The 21,667-nt window shown below is 40.1% G+C and overlaps 1 protein-coding gene across 4 annotated transcripts in view; it reads left to right on the top strand.

The window, feature by feature from the left end:
* Positions 1 to 21,308, top strand: part of LOC105917454 (adhesion G-protein coupled receptor G6) — a 97,817-nt gene extending 76,509 nt beyond the window's left edge. For all 4 annotated transcript variants that reach the window (XM_036130427.1, XM_036130428.1, XM_036130430.1 and 1 more), the window contains 5 exons: positions 40 to 190; positions 385 to 517; positions 4,019 to 4,120; positions 6,544 to 6,699; positions 20,870 to 21,308. In XM_036130427.1, coding sequence (XP_035986320.1) covers positions 40 to 190; positions 385 to 517; positions 4,019 to 4,120; positions 6,544 to 6,699; positions 20,870 to 21,087 — 760 coding nt within the window. In that variant the 3' untranslated portion in view covers positions 21,088 to 21,308. The remainder of the gene's footprint in view (positions 1 to 39; positions 191 to 384; positions 518 to 4,018; positions 4,121 to 6,543; positions 6,700 to 20,869) is intronic.
* Positions 21,309 to 21,667: the final 359 nt, after the last annotated feature.

Here is a 21,667-nt window from a genome sequence, read left to right as displayed (position 1 = left end):
TTATTTTCTGTTTCTTCTGTTACTGGTGTCTCCTCTCAGCTGTTGGATCAAGGAGAAGAGCGTCTTCTACACCACCTGCGTGGGCTACTTCTGCCTGATGTTCCTGCTCAACGTGGCCATGTTCATCGTGGTGATGATGCAGATCTGCGGCCGTAACGGCAAACGCAGCAACCGCACCCTGCGGGAGGAGGTCTGCGCTCACTTTCACTGTAGCTTACGCTCCAACTCTTTTATATCAAACATCCGCCTCTTCTGGTCATGAAGGATAAACAGACACAGTCCAAATAAGTCTAGCGAGGTTTTCATGTGCTGTTATTTTTGTTTCCGTATGACGTATCAAGAATCTCTTTAAAATGTTGAAGAGATGCATTTGGTGTCATTCAGGTTCTTCGAAACCTTCGGAGCGTGGTCAGCCTCACCTTCCTGCTGGGGATGACGTGGGGCTTCGCTCTGTTCGCCTGGGGACCCGTCTACCTGACCTTCACCTACCTGTTCACCATCTTCAACTCCCTGCAAGGTTCAGCCTCCATTTCAGACAATTATGGGTTCACCTTAAGAACGGTTGAATAAGAAGATGGAAAAATTTATTTTTATAGCCTTCCTGCCACCAGTGAAAATTCCTCATATAACGAACAGACACTCCTTCCCACGGTGCTGTGAGAAAGAACTGCTGCAGTTAAAAATGTTTTACTGCAGCAGTTCAGTTAAATGTTAATTTAAAGTGAAGAAGAAATAATAACAAATATTTAACTCTAGAATCCTGTATCTGTAGAGTTATCAGCCAGCTCCAGGGGTTTCATTTATAAAACATATTGCATAGAATCCGTACTAAAAGTGTACATACGCCAAATAAAAAGCACGCTATTTTCCTTTTATGGAGCACAGCTGCACCTGCACAGCAAAAATGGAACTAAAAATAAGTAATATTTTGTTAAAATGAGTGTGTCTGTTCTTGATTTAAGCGGGTAAATACGATGATCGGCCAATGGAATAAGATTTTTGCACTTAAAATAGGAACAACTCATCTCCATCATCTTATTTTAAGTGCAGGATGTCTAATTATCTTATTTTATGGGTCAAAATGCTCATTCCATTGGCAGATAATCTTATTTACCTGCTCAAATCAAGGACAAAAACAGAAATTTTAAGAAAATTGTACTTATTTTTAGATCAGTTTTTGCAGTGTGAACGTTTGGTACCGGCTTCCTCCTCATGTTCAGCCCTTTAAACGCCATAAACAGTCAATGCAAAGCAGCTCATGAATATTAATCTGCGTTTAAATGAGTCTGCTTATCATTGTTATTGGATGTTTAATAATGCCAGCCAGGGAGGAGAAGCAAACACTGCAAAAAGGGAACTAAAAGGAAGTAAAATTGGCTTGAAAGTAAACTAGGGCTGGACGATAATTCAATAACGATAAATATCAATCAATAGACGTATATCAAAGATAGAAAGAAAAGGTCAATAAAAAGTTAAATAAATCAACAGTTTACCTTTGTTTTGCATTCTAGCCATGTAAGTTAATATTACAGTCATTACATCCTCCCAACCAATCACAACGCAGACCCAGGTAGCTCCGCCCCCTTCAGACAGTTCAGAGAGCATGCGTTCTTTTTTTCTTTTTTAAAAACTTACAGTTTTGGTAAAAAGTTCATTAAATAAAGGGTTGAGTTTGAATTCAGTGTTTCTGTGTTCTTTATCTAAAAATAGGTCACATATCAACAGCATAAAATGACCAGGGCTGCATTTAAAATATATGTTTTGAATTTGTTGATAATTGTCGATATCGATAAGTATGATGTCTATTTTATCGATATGCTTTTTTATATATCGTCCAGCCCTAGAAATGTGTGTATTTGTCATTGATGTGAGCAACAAGTTTAAATGATCTGCCAATGGAATAAGATTTTTGCACTTAAAATAAGAACAACTCATTTCTAGCATCCTATTTCAAGTGCAGTATATCTAATTATCTTATTTTAGGGGCAAAAATACTAATTTCATTGGCAGATCATCTTAATTACCTGCTTAAATTAAGGACAAATACACACATTTCTAAGAAATTTTAGCTTTAGTTCCCTTTTTGCAGCTAAGAAACTTTGAGAGAATACCCCAGAGGAGTTTCTTAAATGTGTAAATCAGAGATAAAAGCACAGATGTTGTTGACGTTAAAAGAAGTCATTAAAAAGTGAAGCTGATTGCTGCTTTAAAGGTTGGCTGACATCCTGTGCGCCGTGTAGAAACTCGTATCCAAGCTGTTGGCGATTCATCCGCCGTGCAGTACGAGAGTGTTTTACAGCAATTAAAGTAATCGCCTCACACCCTGTGACAATTATCTGTTAGTCTGAGGAAGACGTCGCCCTGGGGAGCATCAGGGAGAGGAATGTGATGAAGAAGTGTTGGGCGTCGCCAGCGGCACCACGAGTAACACTGCGGCTCTGAACGCTTATGATCAAGTCCATTTATGATTAAAGTCCATTTATGATTAAAGTCCATTTATGATTAAAGTCTGAAATGGAGAGAAACTGAACGTCTCCACTTTACCATCTGTGTCACCAATTTCCCCCATTCCTTAAAATGCCTGGGTCAGAGTTGTCTTGAGAACCGCACTTTTCTTTTTTTTTATAGATCCCAATGTTGCGTGTAAAGTGACGTACGCACATTTAAGGCCTCATTTTGTGCAAACGCAAGCTTTATCCCTGCAAAAACTAAACTAAAAGAAAGCAGAATCTTCCTGAAATTGGTGTATTTATCCATGGTTTGAGCAGTTAAATAAGATTATCAATTCATCTCCATCACCTTATTTCAAGTGCATTATATCTACTTACACTGCAAAAAGGGAACTCAAAGCAAGTAAAATTTTCTTGAAATTAGTACATTTGTACTTCATTTGAGCAGTTAAATAAGACTATTTTGCCAATGGAATGAGTATTTTTAACCTGTAAAATAAGATAATTAGATATGCTGCACTTGAAATAAGATGATGGAGATGAATTGTTCCTATTTTAAGTGCAAAAATCTTATTCCATAGTCTAATTTAGCTGCTCAAATCAAGGAAAAATACACACATTTTAAGAAAAAGTTTCTTACTTTGAGTTTCCTTTTTGCAGTGTATTTTATTGTAGGGTTAGTAAAAGTCATTCCATTAATAAATAATCTTATTTAGCTGCTCAAATCAAGGACAAATGCACTCATTTCAAGAAGGTTTTACTTACTTTTAATTCACTTTTTGCAGTGTAAATGTGGCGCCTGAGTCCCGTTTATAAAGCTCTGCATAGAATCCATAGTAAAGGTTTATGTATGCTAAGAAAAAGAAAATGGCACATGCTAAAAAAACTTTCTGATTTATTTTGTTTATTTATTTTTTTAAAGTTCTGATTTATAAACAAATGCACAGCACACCTTTATTCCGGCGCTGAGCATTAGGATCGACATTCAGAAGAGGAAGGGAGAGGTTTTCCCTGAGATGATAACGCTTAATAAATTAGAACCATGTTTTTTATTTCCACACTAAAGAAAATGATCTGATTTAAGATAAACAACGCCTTTATTGTCCCACAATAGAGAAATTCTGGTGTGATGTCGGAAAAGACACAAAGTTAAATTTAGTTCTAAAAATAAAAAAAATGGTAAGAATAAAAAGTAAAAGCTAAATACCAGAGTAAAAAAACACAGTTGTTGGTAATATGGCGTACTGAGGGGGAAAAAAGATGAAATATTCAAGTTTAATTGTGGAATAGTGGTTATTACTTATTATTGACAAAACTTGAGATAATATAGAGGAAGGCTGGGGATTTTTTTTTTTTTTTCAAATTCCAAAAGAAATTTTTTAGTTTTTTTACATGAGGACAATAGTTAAACTCTGTTTAATCATGCTGAGAACTTCTGAAACGCTCCGTTCCGATATTGTTTCTAATGTTTCTAAGCCGGAGTGGTTTCTGGTCTCCTTTAGCGTCTCTCTCTCTCTCTCTATTATTATTATTATTAATTATTATATTATTACTATTACTCTCCTCAGGCCTCTTCATATTTATCTTCCACTGCGCCCTGAAGGAAAACGTGCAGAAGCAGTGGAGGAGATACCTCTGCTGTGGCCCCTACCGGCTCTCAGAGAACTCAGGTAACCGTCCGTCTACCTGGGGGAGGGGGGGGGGGGGGGTACTGTCTGTGGGGCGGCTGCCGGGTTCACAGAGCTGCTAGGGGGGAAAAAAGAGGACAGTTTAATAAAATCTAAGTCGTGTCGGCTCTGCAGCTAATAAAAGGAGATAAAACCCAGCCGTCTCTCAGGGGGTGGAATGTCCTCCAGGTGCGGTCAATCTGAGGCCGCGCTCCTCAACAACAGTCTGAACGTTCGGTTTGAAGTTTGACTTCATACGGAAAAAAAATCCTAATTAACTTTGTCTGGGTGCCATCGGCTGAGAAAAAAGGAATTCCTCCTTAAAACCGGGATCTGGGCGGCGTTCCTGTCAGGCCTGTGTGTGGGATCCACGCAGAGAAACCACCTGCAGGTCGTATCTGGGAGAAATGTCGGTTTCCACGTGATCGGAGCGTCGCGCTCATTCATGCAACGTTCCTGAGGTCGCAGCTCACAGAGAGACGGAGCCGTGGCGGTCCGAGGTCGCTCTGATGCTCTCCTCTCTTTAGCCGGCAGCTTTCCTGCAGGGTTTAGGTCTGAGGACTGAGGTGGTCGTGGAGGAAGGTTGACTTTGTGTCTGCTGAAGCATTTCTGGGTCTATCCAACCTGATGTGTTGGATCATTATCCTGCTGAAGACCCACGGATCAGCCGTTTCACTTTTTTCAATAAAATTTTATTTTATTTATAAAGCACCAATTCACACCTCATCATCTCAAGGCTCTTTCCAAAGTCAGACTCCATCAGATCCTCCAGGTTGGTGAGAAAGTTTCCTCTCTAAGGAAACCCAGCAGGTTGCATCAAGTCTCTCCAAGCAGCATTCACTCCTCCTGAAAGAGCGTAGAGCCACAGTGGACAGTCGTCTGCATTGCTGATGGCTTTGCAGCAATCCCTCATACTGAGCATGCATGAAGCGACAGTGGAGAGGAAAACTCCCCTTTAACAGGGAGGAGAACCTCCAGCAGAACCAGAACCAGGCTCAGTGTGAACGCTCATCTGCCTCCACCCACTGGGGCTTAGAGAAGACAGAGCAGAGACACAGAAAGCTCAGAAGCTCACATTGACCCAGGAGTACTTTCTATGTTAGAGAAGACAGAGCAGAGACACAGAAAGCTCAGAAGCTCACATTGACCCAGGAGTACTTTCTATGTTAGAGAAGACAGAGCAGAGACACAGAAAGCACAGAAGCTCACATTGACCCAGGAGTACTTTCTATGTTAGAGAAGACAGAGCAGAGACACAGAAAGCTCAGAAGCTCACATTGACCCAGGAGTACTTTCTATGTTAGAGAAGACAGAGCAGAGACACAGAAAGCACAGAAGCTCACATTGACCCAGGAGTACTTTCTATGTTAGAGAAGACAGAGCAGAGACACAGAAAGCTCAGAAGTTCACATTGACCCAGGAGTACTTTCTATAGATGGTAATAGTGGATGATCTGCCTCCCCTGGATGGATCCTATCTGTCCGCACCGTAAACAGCGTTTCAGGTAAAGTCCCAGCAGAGGTCAACAGACTCCCTTCAGCTGTTTTAAGCTGTGAAATCATTGCTCTGACTGCAGGTGTGGAGAAATGATGATCTACTGGTGTGTTTCGTCTCCAGTCACAGAAATAAAGGAACACAGGGTTTCTCAAAAGACTCAGGATTAATGCAAACATGAATAAAACTAACGGACCATCAGAATTAGACTTCAATTAGGCTACAAAAAAATAAAAACGGCTCTGTTGTGACTTTAAGGATGACGCATTTCTGAGGGAGGTTTGTAAACCATCCCCAGCAAGTTAATAAAACCTTAGAAGAAAAACCTAATTTCCTTTTTTTATTTTATTTTTTTGTGTGTCCTGTCTGGCTATGTGGCAATAAGAATTGTTGTCTTAATGCCAAAAAGAGCCCAATAGATTTAACTTTCACCAGTGGAGCCTTACTGCTTTCATCGTGGTGCTCCGCTTGATTTATATATGCAAGAAGCTTTATTAGAATTTATTCTGGCACTATTTCATGTTCAATGGACACAGAAGTGGGGAAAAGAAGAGGGAATAAAGGAGATAAACAGATGAGACAAAATGCTAAAAGGGAGAAAAGGTGAAAGAGACAGAGGAGAGGAAAGAGAGCAATTTAACATCCTCTGAGTCTGCTTCTACACCTGCAAAAAGAGATATAAAAAGAAAAGCTAAACCAGCTTATAAAGTATTACAGGTACAAACAATCAACACCTTGATACCATCACTGAAGAATATACAGGATTAATTAATACGACATGTAGAAAGTGACAGCTGAAGATAATAACAGGAGTTTTCTGGATAGAAGTAAATCTGTAAGCACCTGAAGCCAAAAGCTAATTTCCAGTGAATAACGACTGGAATATTTAACATGGTGTAACATGGGTTGCTGGTTCTGTTCCCCTTATGCAGACTGGAGCAAGACGGCCACCAACAACACGAAGAAGGTGAGCTCAGACAACCTGGCCAAGTCGCTGTCCTCCAGCTCCTTCGGCTCCAGCACCATCAACTGGACCGCCAAGGCTAAAGCCACGCTGACGCCGTTCTCCAGGCGCAGCCGCAACGCAGGTGAGAACCAAGATGAGCGGATTACTTCCCGCCGTGCTTCCTGCGCTCACAGCGCTGAGACGCGTTTATCTGAACGGCAGATGTGAGAATTCAGCTGACAGTGAGGGAAATGAGGCTGGAAACGCTCTGGACTCAGTGGCTGCTGTGAGAAAATCAGACGCTCAGACAGAAAACTCTTTTTCTTCAACCTGAAAGTCTGGAAACAAGGGAATCATTTATAAAGTCGGCTTTTCTTCTTTAAACTTTATACCCATCAATGGTTTATGGAGTTTCCTGTTGGGTTTTTGGGGACTTTTTTTAGCTCCTTTTCTGTTTATTTTTTGCAACACGTTGTGTTTTTCAAAAACAAAACGACAAAAGGAAAGAGAGACAAAAAAAAGTTAACAAAATCATTTAAGAATATAAAAAAACCAAAGCATTTCTGTTGGGTTTTTGGGGACTTTTTTATAACTCCTTTTCTGTTTATTTTTTTGTACTTGTGTTTTACAAAAACAAAATGACAAAAGGAAAGAGAAACAAAAAAAGTTAAAATAATTTAAGAATGTAAAATAAAAGCATTTCTGTTGGGTTTTTGGGGACTTTTTTGTTCCTTTTCTGTTTATTTTTGTAACTCATTCAATCAGTCATTCCAAAAACTTTATTTCTAAAGAACATTTTAAAAAACTGCACAGGTGTCCAAAGTGCTGTACATTAAATCAAGAAAAGAGTAAAAGAACAAGTTAAAAACATACAAAATACAATATCTAAAGCTAAAAACCAGGTTTTAAAATGCCGTAAATGACAAGATCTTGCTGTATTAAAAGCCAGGAAATAAATTTTAAAAGAGATTTAAAAACAGGAAAAGAGGAGGCCTGTTTTACAAAAACAAAATGACAAAAGGAAAGAGAGACAAAAAATTGTCACTAAAATAATTTTAGAATATAAAAAGATAAAACATTTCTGTTTGGTTTTTGGGGACTTGTTTGTTCGTTTTCTGTTTATTTTTTGTAACTCAATCAATCAGTCAATCAGTTTTATTTCTAAAGCACATTTTAAAAACCGCACAGGTGACCAAAGTGCTGTACATTAAAACAAGAAAAGGTTAAAATAAGTTAAAAACATATAAAACATACAAAACACAATATCACAGTGTATTAAAAGACAGGAAATAACATGCGTTATTAAAAAAGATTAAAAAACAGGAAAAGAGAAGGCCTGTTTCACAAAAACAAAACGACAAAAGGAAAGGGGGACAAAAATAGTCAGCAAAATAACTTAATATAATATATTAAAAAACAAAAAAAACAAAGCATGGTTAAATAGAAGCCCAAATCCTGGCGATGCACCGACAGGGTCCAGTTCTCAGAGACCTCAGGACCTGAACGTCTCGGCCAGGAGAAACCCAGACGGGAAGCGGCGGGCCCGGAGGAACCATCATGGAGAGACGAGTCTGTGCAACAGATTGAGAACGTGGTCGGCATCCAGAAGGCTGAAGAGAGCCGGACTGACTGCGGCGCAGAGGGACTAATCACTGAAGCAGAGGAAGAAGCAGGAAGGAGTCCAGCACAGAGGTTCTGGTAACGCCTCCATGGATCATCACCTCCAGGAGGCTGGAGCCGTGAACAGGAGCATCTCTGGGATCCAGTGGGGCGTCCAGGTCCAGACCGGGGAACACGTGACGGCTGGAGGTGGACCCAGCAGAACATCAGAGGCTGAAGGAACATCAAGGCCTCGAAGAGGAAATGGATCATCTGCAGAGAGTCGTGACCTGAACTGGGGGAGTGTCTGCAACAGATCCACACTGCAAAAACAAAACTAAAAATAAGTCAAATCTTCTTGAAATTAGTGTATTTTTCCTTAATTTGAGCAGGTAAATAAGGCAATTTGCCAATGGAATGAGATTTTTACACTTAAAATAGGAACAATTCATCTCCATCATCTTATTTAGAGTGCAATATATCTAATTATCTTATTTTAAAGGTCAAAATACTCATTCCATTGGCAGATAATCTTATTTATGTGCTCAAATTAAGGACAAATGCACTAATTTCAAGATGATTTTACTTATTTTTAGTTTCCGTTTTTGCAGTGCAGAAACCTCCACCATCTCTAGATCAGCAGATATCCTCCACAGAACCCTGGTCCAGTCCGAGCCTTGCTTTTTATCCCACGAATCCTCCTCCTGCTTCTTCTTTCCACAAGTCCCCCTCATTTTCACAGCATCCCACTCATCCTCCTCATCAGCGTCTACAACCATCGATCTATCCTCCTGGATGGGAGGTGACCTGCACATAGTTAAAACCGTGCAGTTCTGATGCAGAATGAGTGCACATCTGTCCAAAAAGTGGCCGTCGCTCCTTTGATTCTTATCCAGTTTTTATAACATATGGATCAAACTATAGATGAGAAAATTCCAGATGTTATGATGCACAGAAAAATGTTAGAACTTTCCCTGAAGATAAATCCTGAAGCAGCATGAATACCGTGCAATTAACGTCTTGACACGCTGCACAAACAGAACTAAAAATAAGTAACATTTTCTCAGAATTAGTGCATTTGTCCTTGATTTGAGCAGGTAAATAAGATTATCAGCCAATGGAATGAATATTTTTACCCCTAAAATAAGATAATTAGATATAATGCACTTGAAATAAGCTGATGGAGATGAGTTCTATTTTAATTGCACAAATCTTATTCCATTGGCAGCTAATCTTGTTTCCCTGCTCAAATAAAGTACAAATACATTCAATTCAATTCAATTACTATGTCTAACCTTATCCTTTGGGCACCATTAACTTTGATTAAATAAGTAAAATTACACTTTTACACTGCAAAAACACAACTAAAAATAAGTCAAATCTTCTTGAAATTGGTGCATTTATCCTTGATTTTAGCAGGTAAATAAGATAATTTGCCAATGGAATGAGATTTTTACACTTAAAATAGGAACAACTCATCTCTATCATCTTATTTCAAATGCAGTATATCTAATTATCTTATTTTTGGGGGTGAAAATACTCACTTCATTGGCATTTCATCTTATTTACCTGCTAAAATCAAGGATAAATGCACTAATTTCAAGAAGATTTGACTTATTTTTAGTTGTGTTTTTGCAGTGTAAAAAGTTAATGGTGCCCAAAGGATAAGGTTAGACATAGTAATTGAATTGAATGTATTTGTACTTTATTTGAGCAGGTAAACAAGATTAGCTGCCAATGGAATAAGATTTTTGCACCTAAAATGGTTATTTACCTGCTAAAATCAAGGATAAATGCACTAATTTCAAGAAAATTTGACTTATTTTTAGTTCTGTTTTTGCTGTGTATCTCCTTTAAAATCCTTAATGTGTCGCTTTAAACCCAGCCGTTGTTTCTCTTCCCGTTGATAAGTCAGAATGTGATTCCCTGTTTCCAGACTCTGAGCTGCAGCTCTAAACGCGACCGTTGTAGTTTTGTCTCCTTGTTCCAGGTTCTGTTGCCTGTTCTCACGTGTCTCTGCCTCTGTGTCTGGTGTGTAGAAAGCTCGTCAGGCCCGTAACGTGAGGAAACGACCTGCAGAGGTAAAGCTGATGCCACGCGACCCGCTTCCGCTTTCCCAAAACGCCGCATCCCAAGGATCAGGTTCCCAGATTCCTGCTTCATGGGATCAAAAGTCCTGAATCCGCAGACGTTTTGGGAAAACGCCCCCCCACCCCATACCTGCTCGGTGTGCTGTGATTGGCTGCTCGCTGTGATGTCACATGCTTTCCCAGCCCGAGACGCTTTGATGGGGGTGGCGACACCGAGCAGGAAGCGCTAACTCCACCCGCTCAGAGCGTCTCTGGCTGCAGAAACAAACGCCCACCCTGCATCTCCGCTAACGTGTGCTGTGTGGTGTGGTTTGGGTTTTTAACAACAGCTCAGTGGTGTGCTTCCAATCAGCCGGGGACTGAAAAATTAACGGCAAACGTGACGGATGTCAGACGTTGTTTTAGCGTAAATATGCGAGGACGTAATGGAGCGCCCGTCGTGGCGGATTAATCTGCCTCTGGCTGGTTCTAGGCTCATCAAACATCTGCTCTCCAAACGCCATCAGAGCTGCAGGATTCAGATCATTTGTTTCATGAGCTGCCAAAGCGTTGCACCTGCAGGGATGAACAGCCAGACTGCAGCTCTGAAATGCTGTTTCCATCCAGCACTTTAAGCACAGATGACACTTTTCTCTAACTTTTGTTTTTCTTTAACTACTTTTCAATCTTTAGATCCTTTTTACAGACGATTAAGGCGCCTTTAGCCATTTCTGTTCCTCATGTGAAAGGACGTTACTCCGCCTTTATGGTTTATTTGCATGGGGACGGGCGTTACTTATAAACAAATAACCCCATAATGCACCTCTCCAGAAGGACCTTTACGACAAAAAACAGTTTGAAGGACAGTAAAACAGCACAGCAAGGTTAAATATCATAAACGAGAGGGGTTTCATGCCGATTGGTAATCCAATTAAAGTTCATATAAAACGCTTGTCAGGATTAAATTATTCTGACCGTGGCAAACTGACCCGAGTGGCCATGAGCGCCCGCAAAACTGCCGGCGCTCCCGATAAAAACATTTCTGTTCGAAAAGATAAAAGATAAAATTGTTGCTTTAAGATAAGATAAGATAAGATAAGATAGGCTTTATTGATTCTCACAGTGGAGAAATTCACATCGGCTCATACAAGAAGGTGCGGAGTAGGGAAGGTGCATTCATTTATATACAGTGAATTTTCATATATACAATGGATCAAAAGGAATACCAAAAAATACAAAAAAAAAGGAAATAGGAATGGGCATATGATGTCTTATTTACATTCATGATGATCTATATATATATATATATATATATAGACATATATACATACTTATATATATATATATATATACATATACCTATACGCCTACATACATACGTACCTACGCGTATATATGTGCATATACATTGTATACATTTGTACATACATACATGTGTACTGACATATGTTCAGGTGGTGATAGCAGCAGAAGTCACTACTTCAGGATTATTGCACGGGTTGTGGCCCAGTGTATTAATTAGATTATTGCACATTAGTTATTGCCGTTTTGGTTACAGTTATTTTGCAGCATTGTATAGTCTGGTAGCAGCAGGAATGAATGACATGCGGTAACATTTCAGCCATAATTAAAACATCGTATAAGTCCAGCCTGGGCGCTCAGAAGACAAAAAAAAACTCGTGTAAAACGGCTTTGTTTACTATTTTTGTTGTTTCGCAAATACAGAAGTTCTTCTTCTATGTTTTTTTTATGGGGCGACATGCCACAGAGGTTAAGGAGTTTGTTTTGCAATTTGCAGGTTGCCTCACTGACTGTCTCTGTCGTTGTGTCCTTGGGCAAGACACTTCACCTACATTGCCTGCTGGCGGTGGTCAGAGGGCCCGGTGGCGCCGGTGCATGGCAGCCTCACCTCTGTCAGTCTGCCCCAGGGCAGCTGTAGCTACTAGCATAGCTCACCACCGTCAGGGTGTGAATATGTGAATGACTGAACTGTAGTGTGAAGCGCTTTGGAGGTCGTCAAGACCAGTTAAAGCGCTATCCAAGTACAAGCCATTTACCATTTACCATTTTTTGAGGGGAACTTTATAACTGCACTTGTCAGAGTGGTTCTATTCTGAATAAAGCCAGGTGCATATACACACAAATTATGATTAATTAATTGATTGTTTGCCCATATAAACGGTACAATCTGATTATTCGTTAAACAAGAAGCTCAGACCGAAAGGGTCCATGAAGGGGCCTTCAGTTTAGCCCCGCCCCCGACGGTAAAACAGTGCCAGCTTGTAGTGGCATCGTAGCTGAAGGAACTCTGCAGAGACACTGAAAACATCTAATTGAATAAAAGCTGCAGCATAAAATGAGAAAATCATCAGTTTTTACTTTCTAACAATGTTTGACTTTTTAATGTATAATTTTTCAATGCCAAATCTCTTTTTCGATGTCATTGCAAGCGATTTTTCAATGTTTAATTGTTAAATGTGTGATTTTACAATGCCACGTGTCTTTTCTGCAAGCTGTCACTGTTTTAGCTCCATAGATAACTTATTTAGAATCCATCTGACTTGATTTCTGACTGAATTAGTGGCCTCTGCTGAGTTCAGCTGGACTTTAAGTGAGACCAGATGCTCTTTCCACCAGAGAAAATCCATCATTATCTAATTTTCTCTCAGGGTTTCCTCATGTGAAAGATTTTTTTTTTTTTTTCGATTTCATGCACAAGTGACAAATTTCACAACAGCTTATTTGGCTCCCGGTGCCACAGAACCTTTTCAGAACATTGTTGGCTGGACATGGATGCAAGTGAAGTAAGAAGATTTAATTTCTGACAGTTTGGAGCAATTTTTCAGTTTGTGCAGCTGCAGAGGATCTGATCCGTGTTTCGTCTTTAGTTTGGCTTCGACGGCACAGAACGCGGGTCCAGCTCGGGCCCGCCGCTGGTTTGGCGGGCCGCGCGCTGGGCTTCCTTTTCACCGCATCCCCAGACGACAGTCAGCAATAACAGATTAACACCCAGGTCTCAGGATCCGATTCTTATCGCCAGGTGGGCTGGAGCGGGCCTTGTTTGTCCAGAACATTCCACAAATACACAGCTGGTTCCGAGCGAGGAGAACACCGAGTCAGCACCTTTCAGGTCCAGTGAAACGAGACGCAGAGAGATGGTTATAAAGAGGTTTTCTCCTATGCAGTGTGTCAGAAAGAAGAAAACAGGCGCCGGTCGACTTGACCTCTTGACCTTTACCTGTGGATAAGCAGTACCTGTTTGTGCCCCGCTTACACGGGACCCGGTTCCAGTCATGCCTGTGGTGGCTGATTACTTCTCTGTGGAGACGAACCATTTCTAGGCAGAGGTCCAGTTTGTGTAATTATTCTGATTTAGATTAACTCATTATTGGATTTATCTATTAATGAGTTAATCTAAAGTTGATTAATTCATAAGCGGCCATTTTCTTAAAAACTTGAGTTTAGTGTTGTATCAAGAGGGTATTTCCACATAACTTTTTTTTAGACTAAGACTTAGACTTTTTTACAATATGCTGATTTTTAAAAGAGGTACGTAATTTTTTTACAGTTTATTGTGCCACCTGTATTAAATACTGACTGAATAAACCAAATTCATACATTAATAGACTTGGACATATTAAATACATAAAAAAACAACTTAGGTTACTGAATAAAAACAAATAAGTTGAATAGAATAAAACATATGAAAAACTAATAATCCGATAATCCCCATCCACAGCGATTTTTGTCTTCATGTCTTTATTTTATTACGTTAAAACGTTTTGCATAATTCCCTCCGTTTTTCTGTCATCACATCTTCGCCTTCTGAGCACATCAGGGAGTTGTGGTTGAGAAGCTGACTCTGCTCCGCCATGCAGCCTGGCAGAATGGGAGTTGTTTAGCTGACGTTTTAATGAGCTTGTTGAGTTTTTATGTTTAAAAACTGAACTGCATAAAGAGATTTTCGCATCCTAATTAAACAAAAGTAATCCCACACTGGACTCCGTTTGGATTTCTTCATGTTGCGTCCGCTATTTCTTCTTTCTCTAACAACTACTGTGGTCGAGCACCACTTTAGAATGACCGGCAGTGCCCCCTGCTGGATGGCAGCCGTATTACTACATTGAAGGAAGATCTAAGTGAACATTATCAGTTAGATGAAACAAACTTTAATCTAATTAACTACTAATCGATAAGTAATCGATTAATAGTAATAAAACAGAGGGAGCTGATTGGCTGTGGTGGAAATGAGCCAATATACTTCTTCAATTTATAATATGTAGATAATATAAACTTTATCATCCCCAAAGGGGGAAATTTATTTGTTTCAGCGGTCTGACGTGTTAAAGGTGCGGCTCTGGTAACGTAATTTTATCAAGGATAAATAAGTAATAGGTAAAATATTGAATAATTGTGAATTTAAATTAGTGAAATCTACAAGGAATATGGTACAGAGGAAGTTTTATATAATTTTTAAAAAAAATACTCCCTATAATAAAAAAACTTTACTATAAATTGAAAAAAGTCAGAGAAAAATATATAAATAAAAGCTTTGGACAAGATAAAAGAGGTGAAAAATAATTTTCAGTATTGTGTCTAATGATGCCAGTAGCCTAAATGGTCATCTAGAAGTTTGCTTGTGTGATGCTTATTATTATTATTATTGTTGTTTTATTTTTTATTTTTGCTACACACATTTCTTAATCCAGTGTAATCAATTAATTTCTCTCCTTTGATTACTAGGGGCACATTTGTACATGTGTGTCTGTTTTTTTTTTTTTTTGTACAGCGTCACATCCAGCCACAAGGTCAACCACAGATCCTCACTAAAATAAAATTTTTGTCGTCTCCTTCTGAATCCCTCCAAAGCTAAAACTCCTGGTTATGACGTTTCAGGCTTAAAAAAGGCGTAAACCTTTGTTGCAGTTGTCTGTGGATGGATGAGGATTATTTTTTTCTTTGCTCTAACAACGGTTTTGCTGGTTGTTGGGGAATCTTAGATTGGATCGATCCATATAATGAGGAAAAGGTTTTCTCTTTTAGCTAAATTATGGGACAATCGGGAGAAAATGCTCGTAATGGCTAACTGTCTGCTGCTCTATACATTGACAGTGAGCTATAACAGAGTCACTCATAGAGTTTGGCCAACGCTTTAATGTAACGACGTGTTGGCTGATCTATGCATCCTCTGTTCAGTGAGGCCTGTTACTGGTTCCAGATGGACGGGAGTGACAGGAGACCTCCACGGTTCTGACGACGTTGGGCCGGTTCACACAGGTCCACATATTAAACCTCATAAACAACAGAGGAGCTCACAGGAATAATGTCCAACGCTTTTGGAAGTAACACCTGATTAACTTCCAGGAATGACCAGAGAAACTTTCCAATCTGTCGTTTTGTTGGCGCCATTCGGAGCGAGAACGTCTCCAGAAGACTTGCAGACCAGCAGCCATGGGACCCAATGAAAAGCTCTGCCTGTTATTGTACAAGTTTAATCAAGCTTTTTCCAGCCTTCCTGCCTGTCTGTTCAGTCTTATGTCAGCTTGTTGGCTCATCTAACAATAAAACAGCACCGGGTCCAGGTTAGGCCTCTTCCCTCGCTGTTGTCCCGCCTAAAGCAGGGACGGTCTGTTCGCATCTGATTAAAGACACGCTCTGTTGCACCTTTGCTTTATATCTGAGGGGGCAAAGTTATGTGTTTTTTGTTTGTTGTTGTCTTAAAATCCTGGTTGCTGTTTATTGTCGTCCTAGAAAGAAAAAGCCAAATTCAACACACCTTTGGTTTCCTTGTTTTGTGACGGCCCCGGCACAGCCTGTGACGATAAAACAGCCGTTTTATAACTCATTATCCTGTTCATCGGCCTCAAAACATCTTCCTTTCAGGCAGAAAAGGTTTTGTTTTAATTATGATCAAATAAAGCAAAAGCAAATGTAGAAGTACTCAATGGACACGTTCTACTAAAAGTCATTACAACTGGACAAAAACCAGTTGAAATGGTTAATTAAACATACTTTCTAAGTTTAAACGGCTCTACTGCCTTTGATTTATTGAGATTGATGGAAACAACAACTTCTGAGATTCCCTAACGGCCTTTAAAGCTAATTTGAAGACGGCCGTTTGTTGCAACGTCGACTACAACAGCACTGCGTCGGCATATAATAATAATTGATAATTGAACTTTATTGATCTCACAATGGAGAAATTCACTTCTGCATCTTATCTTTAAACACAAACTCTCTTCACGTCTTCGTATGTCTGGAATATCTCCGTATTTACTTTGCAGACACCAAACATTGGCGTTTCACAGACGCAGCGCTCTGTGGAGAGAATATACTCAACGGCCGCTTAACGAGGTCAACCATGCTAGTACCGGGTTGGACACCCTTAATCTGATAGATAAGCCTTTGTTTTATAAGGTACAATGTTGGATTAGGATTATCCTGCACCAACAAGACACCAGAATACACCAAAATAATCAATGTTTATGAAAGATGTACATTCAGAGATACTCATTAGTGTATCTTTTGTCTCCAAGTTGTCCCCATTCAGACATTAGCTGTACTGTAGCAAAGAGATTCAGTATTTCCTCCAACACCGTTTTCACCAGTCACCACTTTATAATCCAATAAAATAAAAATTGCTTCCGATTTTCTGATTCGGACCTTTTAGCTCGTTTTAACTGGGTGTGACATTAATCACCCGTCTGACCCCGGAGAGGACCTTGTTTAAGAATGGTGGAGCTCTTCCTGGCATGCCAAGGAAGCCTTTTTCTCCCCAGCAGGACTCTGATGAAGGCTAAATTCCTGCATGACGGCGTCACGCTGGCAGTGCAGGAGGTCCGGCTCGTACAAAATGTGCTTTATTTGGCCTGAGGGGTATAGGTTGAGTACGACCGCTTTGGCACCTGGAAACCTCTTAAGGCGGCTGGTGTTGGTCCAGCGTGCATTTACTTAGCATTATTAGCATAAACTCAGGATTCAGACTGACATGTCTAACAAGGACAGGGAGAGGAGTTAAAAAAAGGACTGGGCGGACATTCACCCTGTAATGGTGCTGACTTTGGCAGCTGGCCTCCTGTTTATGCATGTATCCAACCACAACTTCTTGACTGGCTTCATGGTTCCCGGAGGATGTTTTGGATGGTTTCAGACCGCAGGAACTGTTCAATGCTCAACAGCTAATGCAACCGTCACAGAGACTAAAACACACAAACAATCCCTGAATAGTGAGGAAGCCTCTGCAGGCGAGAAGACTCTACCGGAGGAGTCACCTAAAAACTAATTTAGCCTTCCCAGTCTTAAACGCCTCGGTGCTCTGGGGGTCTTTGGCTCCTTACATCCACATTTTTCTCATGGATAAACCTCACAGACACAAGTTCACTCTCAGAAACACCTACAGGAGCTTACAGATTCACTTCCATACAGAAAACCACTTTAGTTGTCACTTTATACATGTGGTATTAGATAGATAGATAGATAGATAGATAGATAGATAGATAGATAGATAGATAGATTGATTTTATTACAGACTCAAGGTCCAAATGACAAAAACGAATAAAGTAATATTTAATATTCCTGTATATTCTTAAGTGATGATATCAAGGCATTGGTTGTTTGTACCTGTAATACTTTATCGTCTGATTTTTCTGTTCTTTTTATATCTCTTTTTGCAGGTGTAGAAGCAGACTCAGAGGATGCTATATCACTCTCTCCCTTTCCTCTCCTCTTTCTCTTTCACCTTTTCTCCCTTTTATCACTTTGTTTTATCTCTTTTAACTGTTTCAGTGTCCATTGAACATAAAATAGTCCCGGAATAAAATCCAATAAAGCTTTTTGCGTACGTATCAAGCGGAGCTCTCTGGTGAAAGCAGTAATTCTCCACTTTTGAAACTAAATCTGTTGGTCTCTCTTTGGCATTAAGACATCAATTCTTAATGTTACACTGCCAGACAGGACAATTTAAAAGAAATAAAAGATTTACATCATTTAGGGATAAACGGGGCCCTGCAGACCATTTCAGATCAGCTTTAATCGTCACGTTTGTGACGCAAGCAGGGAATTTGACTTCAGGGATCCCATTATTTTGGACATGCGGATCAAGTTCAGAACATAGATTAATTGAGAACTTTGCTTTTTCTTAATCTCCCGCTCCATTTAGCGCTCTGTCTCCACCTGAGGCAGAAACAGAGCGATATCACCCTTTTTGTGAATGAATTTGTGCCCAAAAATTGGAAAACCAGATACTGGAACTTGTATAAAACTTTTTCACATCATGAAATGATCTGTGGAATCTGTTGGCGATGCAGCGAAATGCTAAGAATTAGGATTCAGCCTTTGGATTTGTTTTGAATCAACACATAAGTTTGATGACGGGTTCAGTTTTTCTTATCAGGCGCAGGATGTTTGGTGTTCTTTGCAGAGCTGTTTGCATGACGTTAAATCATTCCCGGTTATGTTTGACGGTATAAATAGTCTGTCAGACTCTGTGTAGGCTGCTTTAACGTGGCGCTGTCGTCCCGGCATGGAGCTCCGAACATTCTTCAGACAAAACGAAGCTCTTTACGTTTTCACAAGGATTAAAGGAGGCTGTTCCAAAACATCTTCGCCGTGTTTTTACTGGCGCATTGATCAGAACTGTGCAGCAGAGTGAATTCATCCCTCTGGCTCTCCATGTGGATGATGTACACCCGTCTTCTGTTTCCCCTCCTGTCCTGAGGGTCTGAGGTATGACTACACCCCCCCCCCCCACCACCCCCACCCCCGCCTCGGCACACGTGCTGGGAACTAGAAAATGAAAAGCAAATAAGAACGTGGCTGCCGTTGTGAAGCTTTGACAGGACACAGGCTTGTTTCGTCTGCTGGCTGCAGCGGTTTTCAGGGTTCAACGCTTCTGGAAGCAGGAGGGTTTCAAACCAACAAACATCATTTACATGAGAAATTTAGCTAAAAAACAACAACACAGCAGCAGGACAAAGAGAACTTATTCACAGTGAGTCGGTTATCAAATGGCAGCTTCTCAGTTTGGTTTAACGAGTCAAACAAAGAGCTTTGAACAACATGTCAGAGCAGGTGTGATGATTAAAAAATATAATTTAGCTTTTCCGTCTGTGACTCCATGTCGGGACCATCATGGCCCACAAACACAACTACATTCTATCCCTACTTGCTTTTATTCCTGTATTTTAATCATGTAAAGCACTTTGCATTGTCTCTGTACTGAGTTGTGCTACATAAATAAATTTGCCTTGTCTTGCCTTGCCAAAGACGGACCTTAAAAACATTCGTCTTTTTATACAGGCTTCTTCAGGACAGTACTAATGAGGGTCTTTCAGACCAAAAATAAGTAAAATGTTTATGCAATGAGCGCATTTGTCTTTAATTTGAGCAGCAAGTTTAAATGATCTGCAGATTTCTGCATCTCCATCATCTTATTTCACGTAAATATATCTAATTATCTTATTTTAGGGGCTGAAATACTCATTCCATTGGTAGATAATCCTATTTAGCTGCTCAAATTAAGGACAAATACACTCATTTCAAGAAGCTTTTACTTACTTTTATCTCCCTTTTTGCAGAGTGGGAGTCCTGCTGGCCTAGTTGTGCGATGGTGAAGCCTTTCTAGTATTTCTTTATTATTTTTTGTCTGCTGTACCCTTTGGTTTCTGACCCACAGTCTATCTGTGTGGCGTTTGCCTCAGACGGTTTTCTGCTTTTCTTCCCACGACGCCAAAAACAAACGTTTTAGAGCATCTGGTGCTTCTGAGCCGTCAGACGTCAGAGAGTCCAGGACGTCTGCCGTCTTCGCCCCGTGTAAAGTACACTGCAAAAACGGATCTAAAAATAAGTAAAATGTTCTTAAAGTTAGTGTATTTATCCTTGAATTGAGCAGGTAAATAAGATTATTTGCCAATGGAATGAGTATTTTGACCCCTAAAATAAGATAATTAGACATCCTGCACTTGAAATAAGATGATGGAGATGAATTGTTCCTATTTTAAGTGCAAACATCTTATTCCACTGGCAAATCATCTTTTTTACCAGCTCAATTCAAGGACAAATACACACATTTTAAGAACATTTTACTTATTTCTAGTTCCGTTTTTGCAGTGTAGAAAGCAGGTTACAACATGTCTGCTCAGCTTCTCTCCAGTTCCCCCCGTTGGTTTTTAGACGGGCAAAAGACGAAGCCTACTTTCCTGAGGACTCTTGACTGAGACCGTGACAGCGGTTTTAGGTATTTGGTGTTTTCTTGAATAACAAAGCGACTGCAGACCCTTTTCCTGCTGGATTTAGGGGTCTGTGCCGGTCTGCATGGCGGCGCTCGACATCATCGCCCATCTCTGCTCAGATGCTCATAGGTTCTGTTTCTTTTAGACATCCTGGCCTCACATTCCTCTTCTCTCTTTACCGTCTCTGCTTCTGTTGACTTTAAAAGATGTGGTGCAGGTTTTAATGTCATTTAAACCCCCCGTGTGTTGTTTTTTTTCATGTGTGGTAACATGTTGTCTTAATTAAAGCTGTAAAACTTCCTCAGACATTTTCGAGTCGTAATAACTCTGGAATTAGAGTCGCAGCGTTGATTTAAGCGGTTCTGCGTTCCTGCTTTGCGCCCCACGCTCAACATGTTCTCGTCTCGTTCTGCAGAAAAACGTTTCTCCAACCAGACCGGCCCCAAGTGCGTCTCCTCGACCTCTTCCGACGCGGAGCCCAACTCCTCTTCCTCCTCCTCCTCCTCCTCCTCCTCCATCCTCCCCGTCAGCCAGATGATTGACAAGGTGAAAGGCTACTGCTCCACACGCACCGACAACTTCTACAAGAACATCATCCTGTCCGACAGCTTCACCAACTGCACCCGGCTCTAGAGCTGCCTTCTCGGCCCCTGGGACACCTTTTCTTGTCCGGTTGTGGTTTTTCTAAATATTCCCGACGCTTTTTCAACCTGGGATTTTTTTCTCTTTCTGGAACATCGTCAAGCATCTAAGATGTCTTCGTTGCTGATACCCAGAGAAGGTTGTCTTAATTTTAAGGAGCTTGAAAATCTTTGTAAATCTGACCCAGGACGTCTTTCCGCCGTCTTCTTATGCACCTACACTGCAAAAACGGATCTAAAAAAAAGTAAAATGTTCTTAAAGATAATGTATTTATCCTTGATTTGAGCAGGTAAATAAGATTATCTGCCAATGGAATGAGTATTTTGATCCCTAAAATAAGATAATTAGACATCCTGCACTTGAAATAAGATGATGGAGATGAATTGTTCCTGTTTTAAGTGCAAAAATCTTATTCTATTGGCAAATCATCTTATTTACCTGCTCAAATCAAGGACAAATACACTAATTTTAAGAACATTTAACCTATTTTTAGTTCTGTTTTTGCAGTGTAAAGGGAAATGTTGGGTTATTATGTTCTTTTTTTGTGTGTTATATATGTTTGTTTGTAGTT

The sequence above is a fragment of the Fundulus heteroclitus genome, unplaced genomic scaffold (assembly GCF_011125445.2).
Source record: "Fundulus heteroclitus isolate FHET01 unplaced genomic scaffold, MU-UCD_Fhet_4.1 scaffold_36, whole genome shotgun sequence".
NCBI lineage: Eukaryota > Metazoa > Chordata > Actinopteri > Cyprinodontiformes > Fundulidae > Fundulus > Fundulus heteroclitus.
Note: the sequence above shows the minus strand (reverse complement) of the source record. Positions and strands in the feature narration are given on the sequence as shown.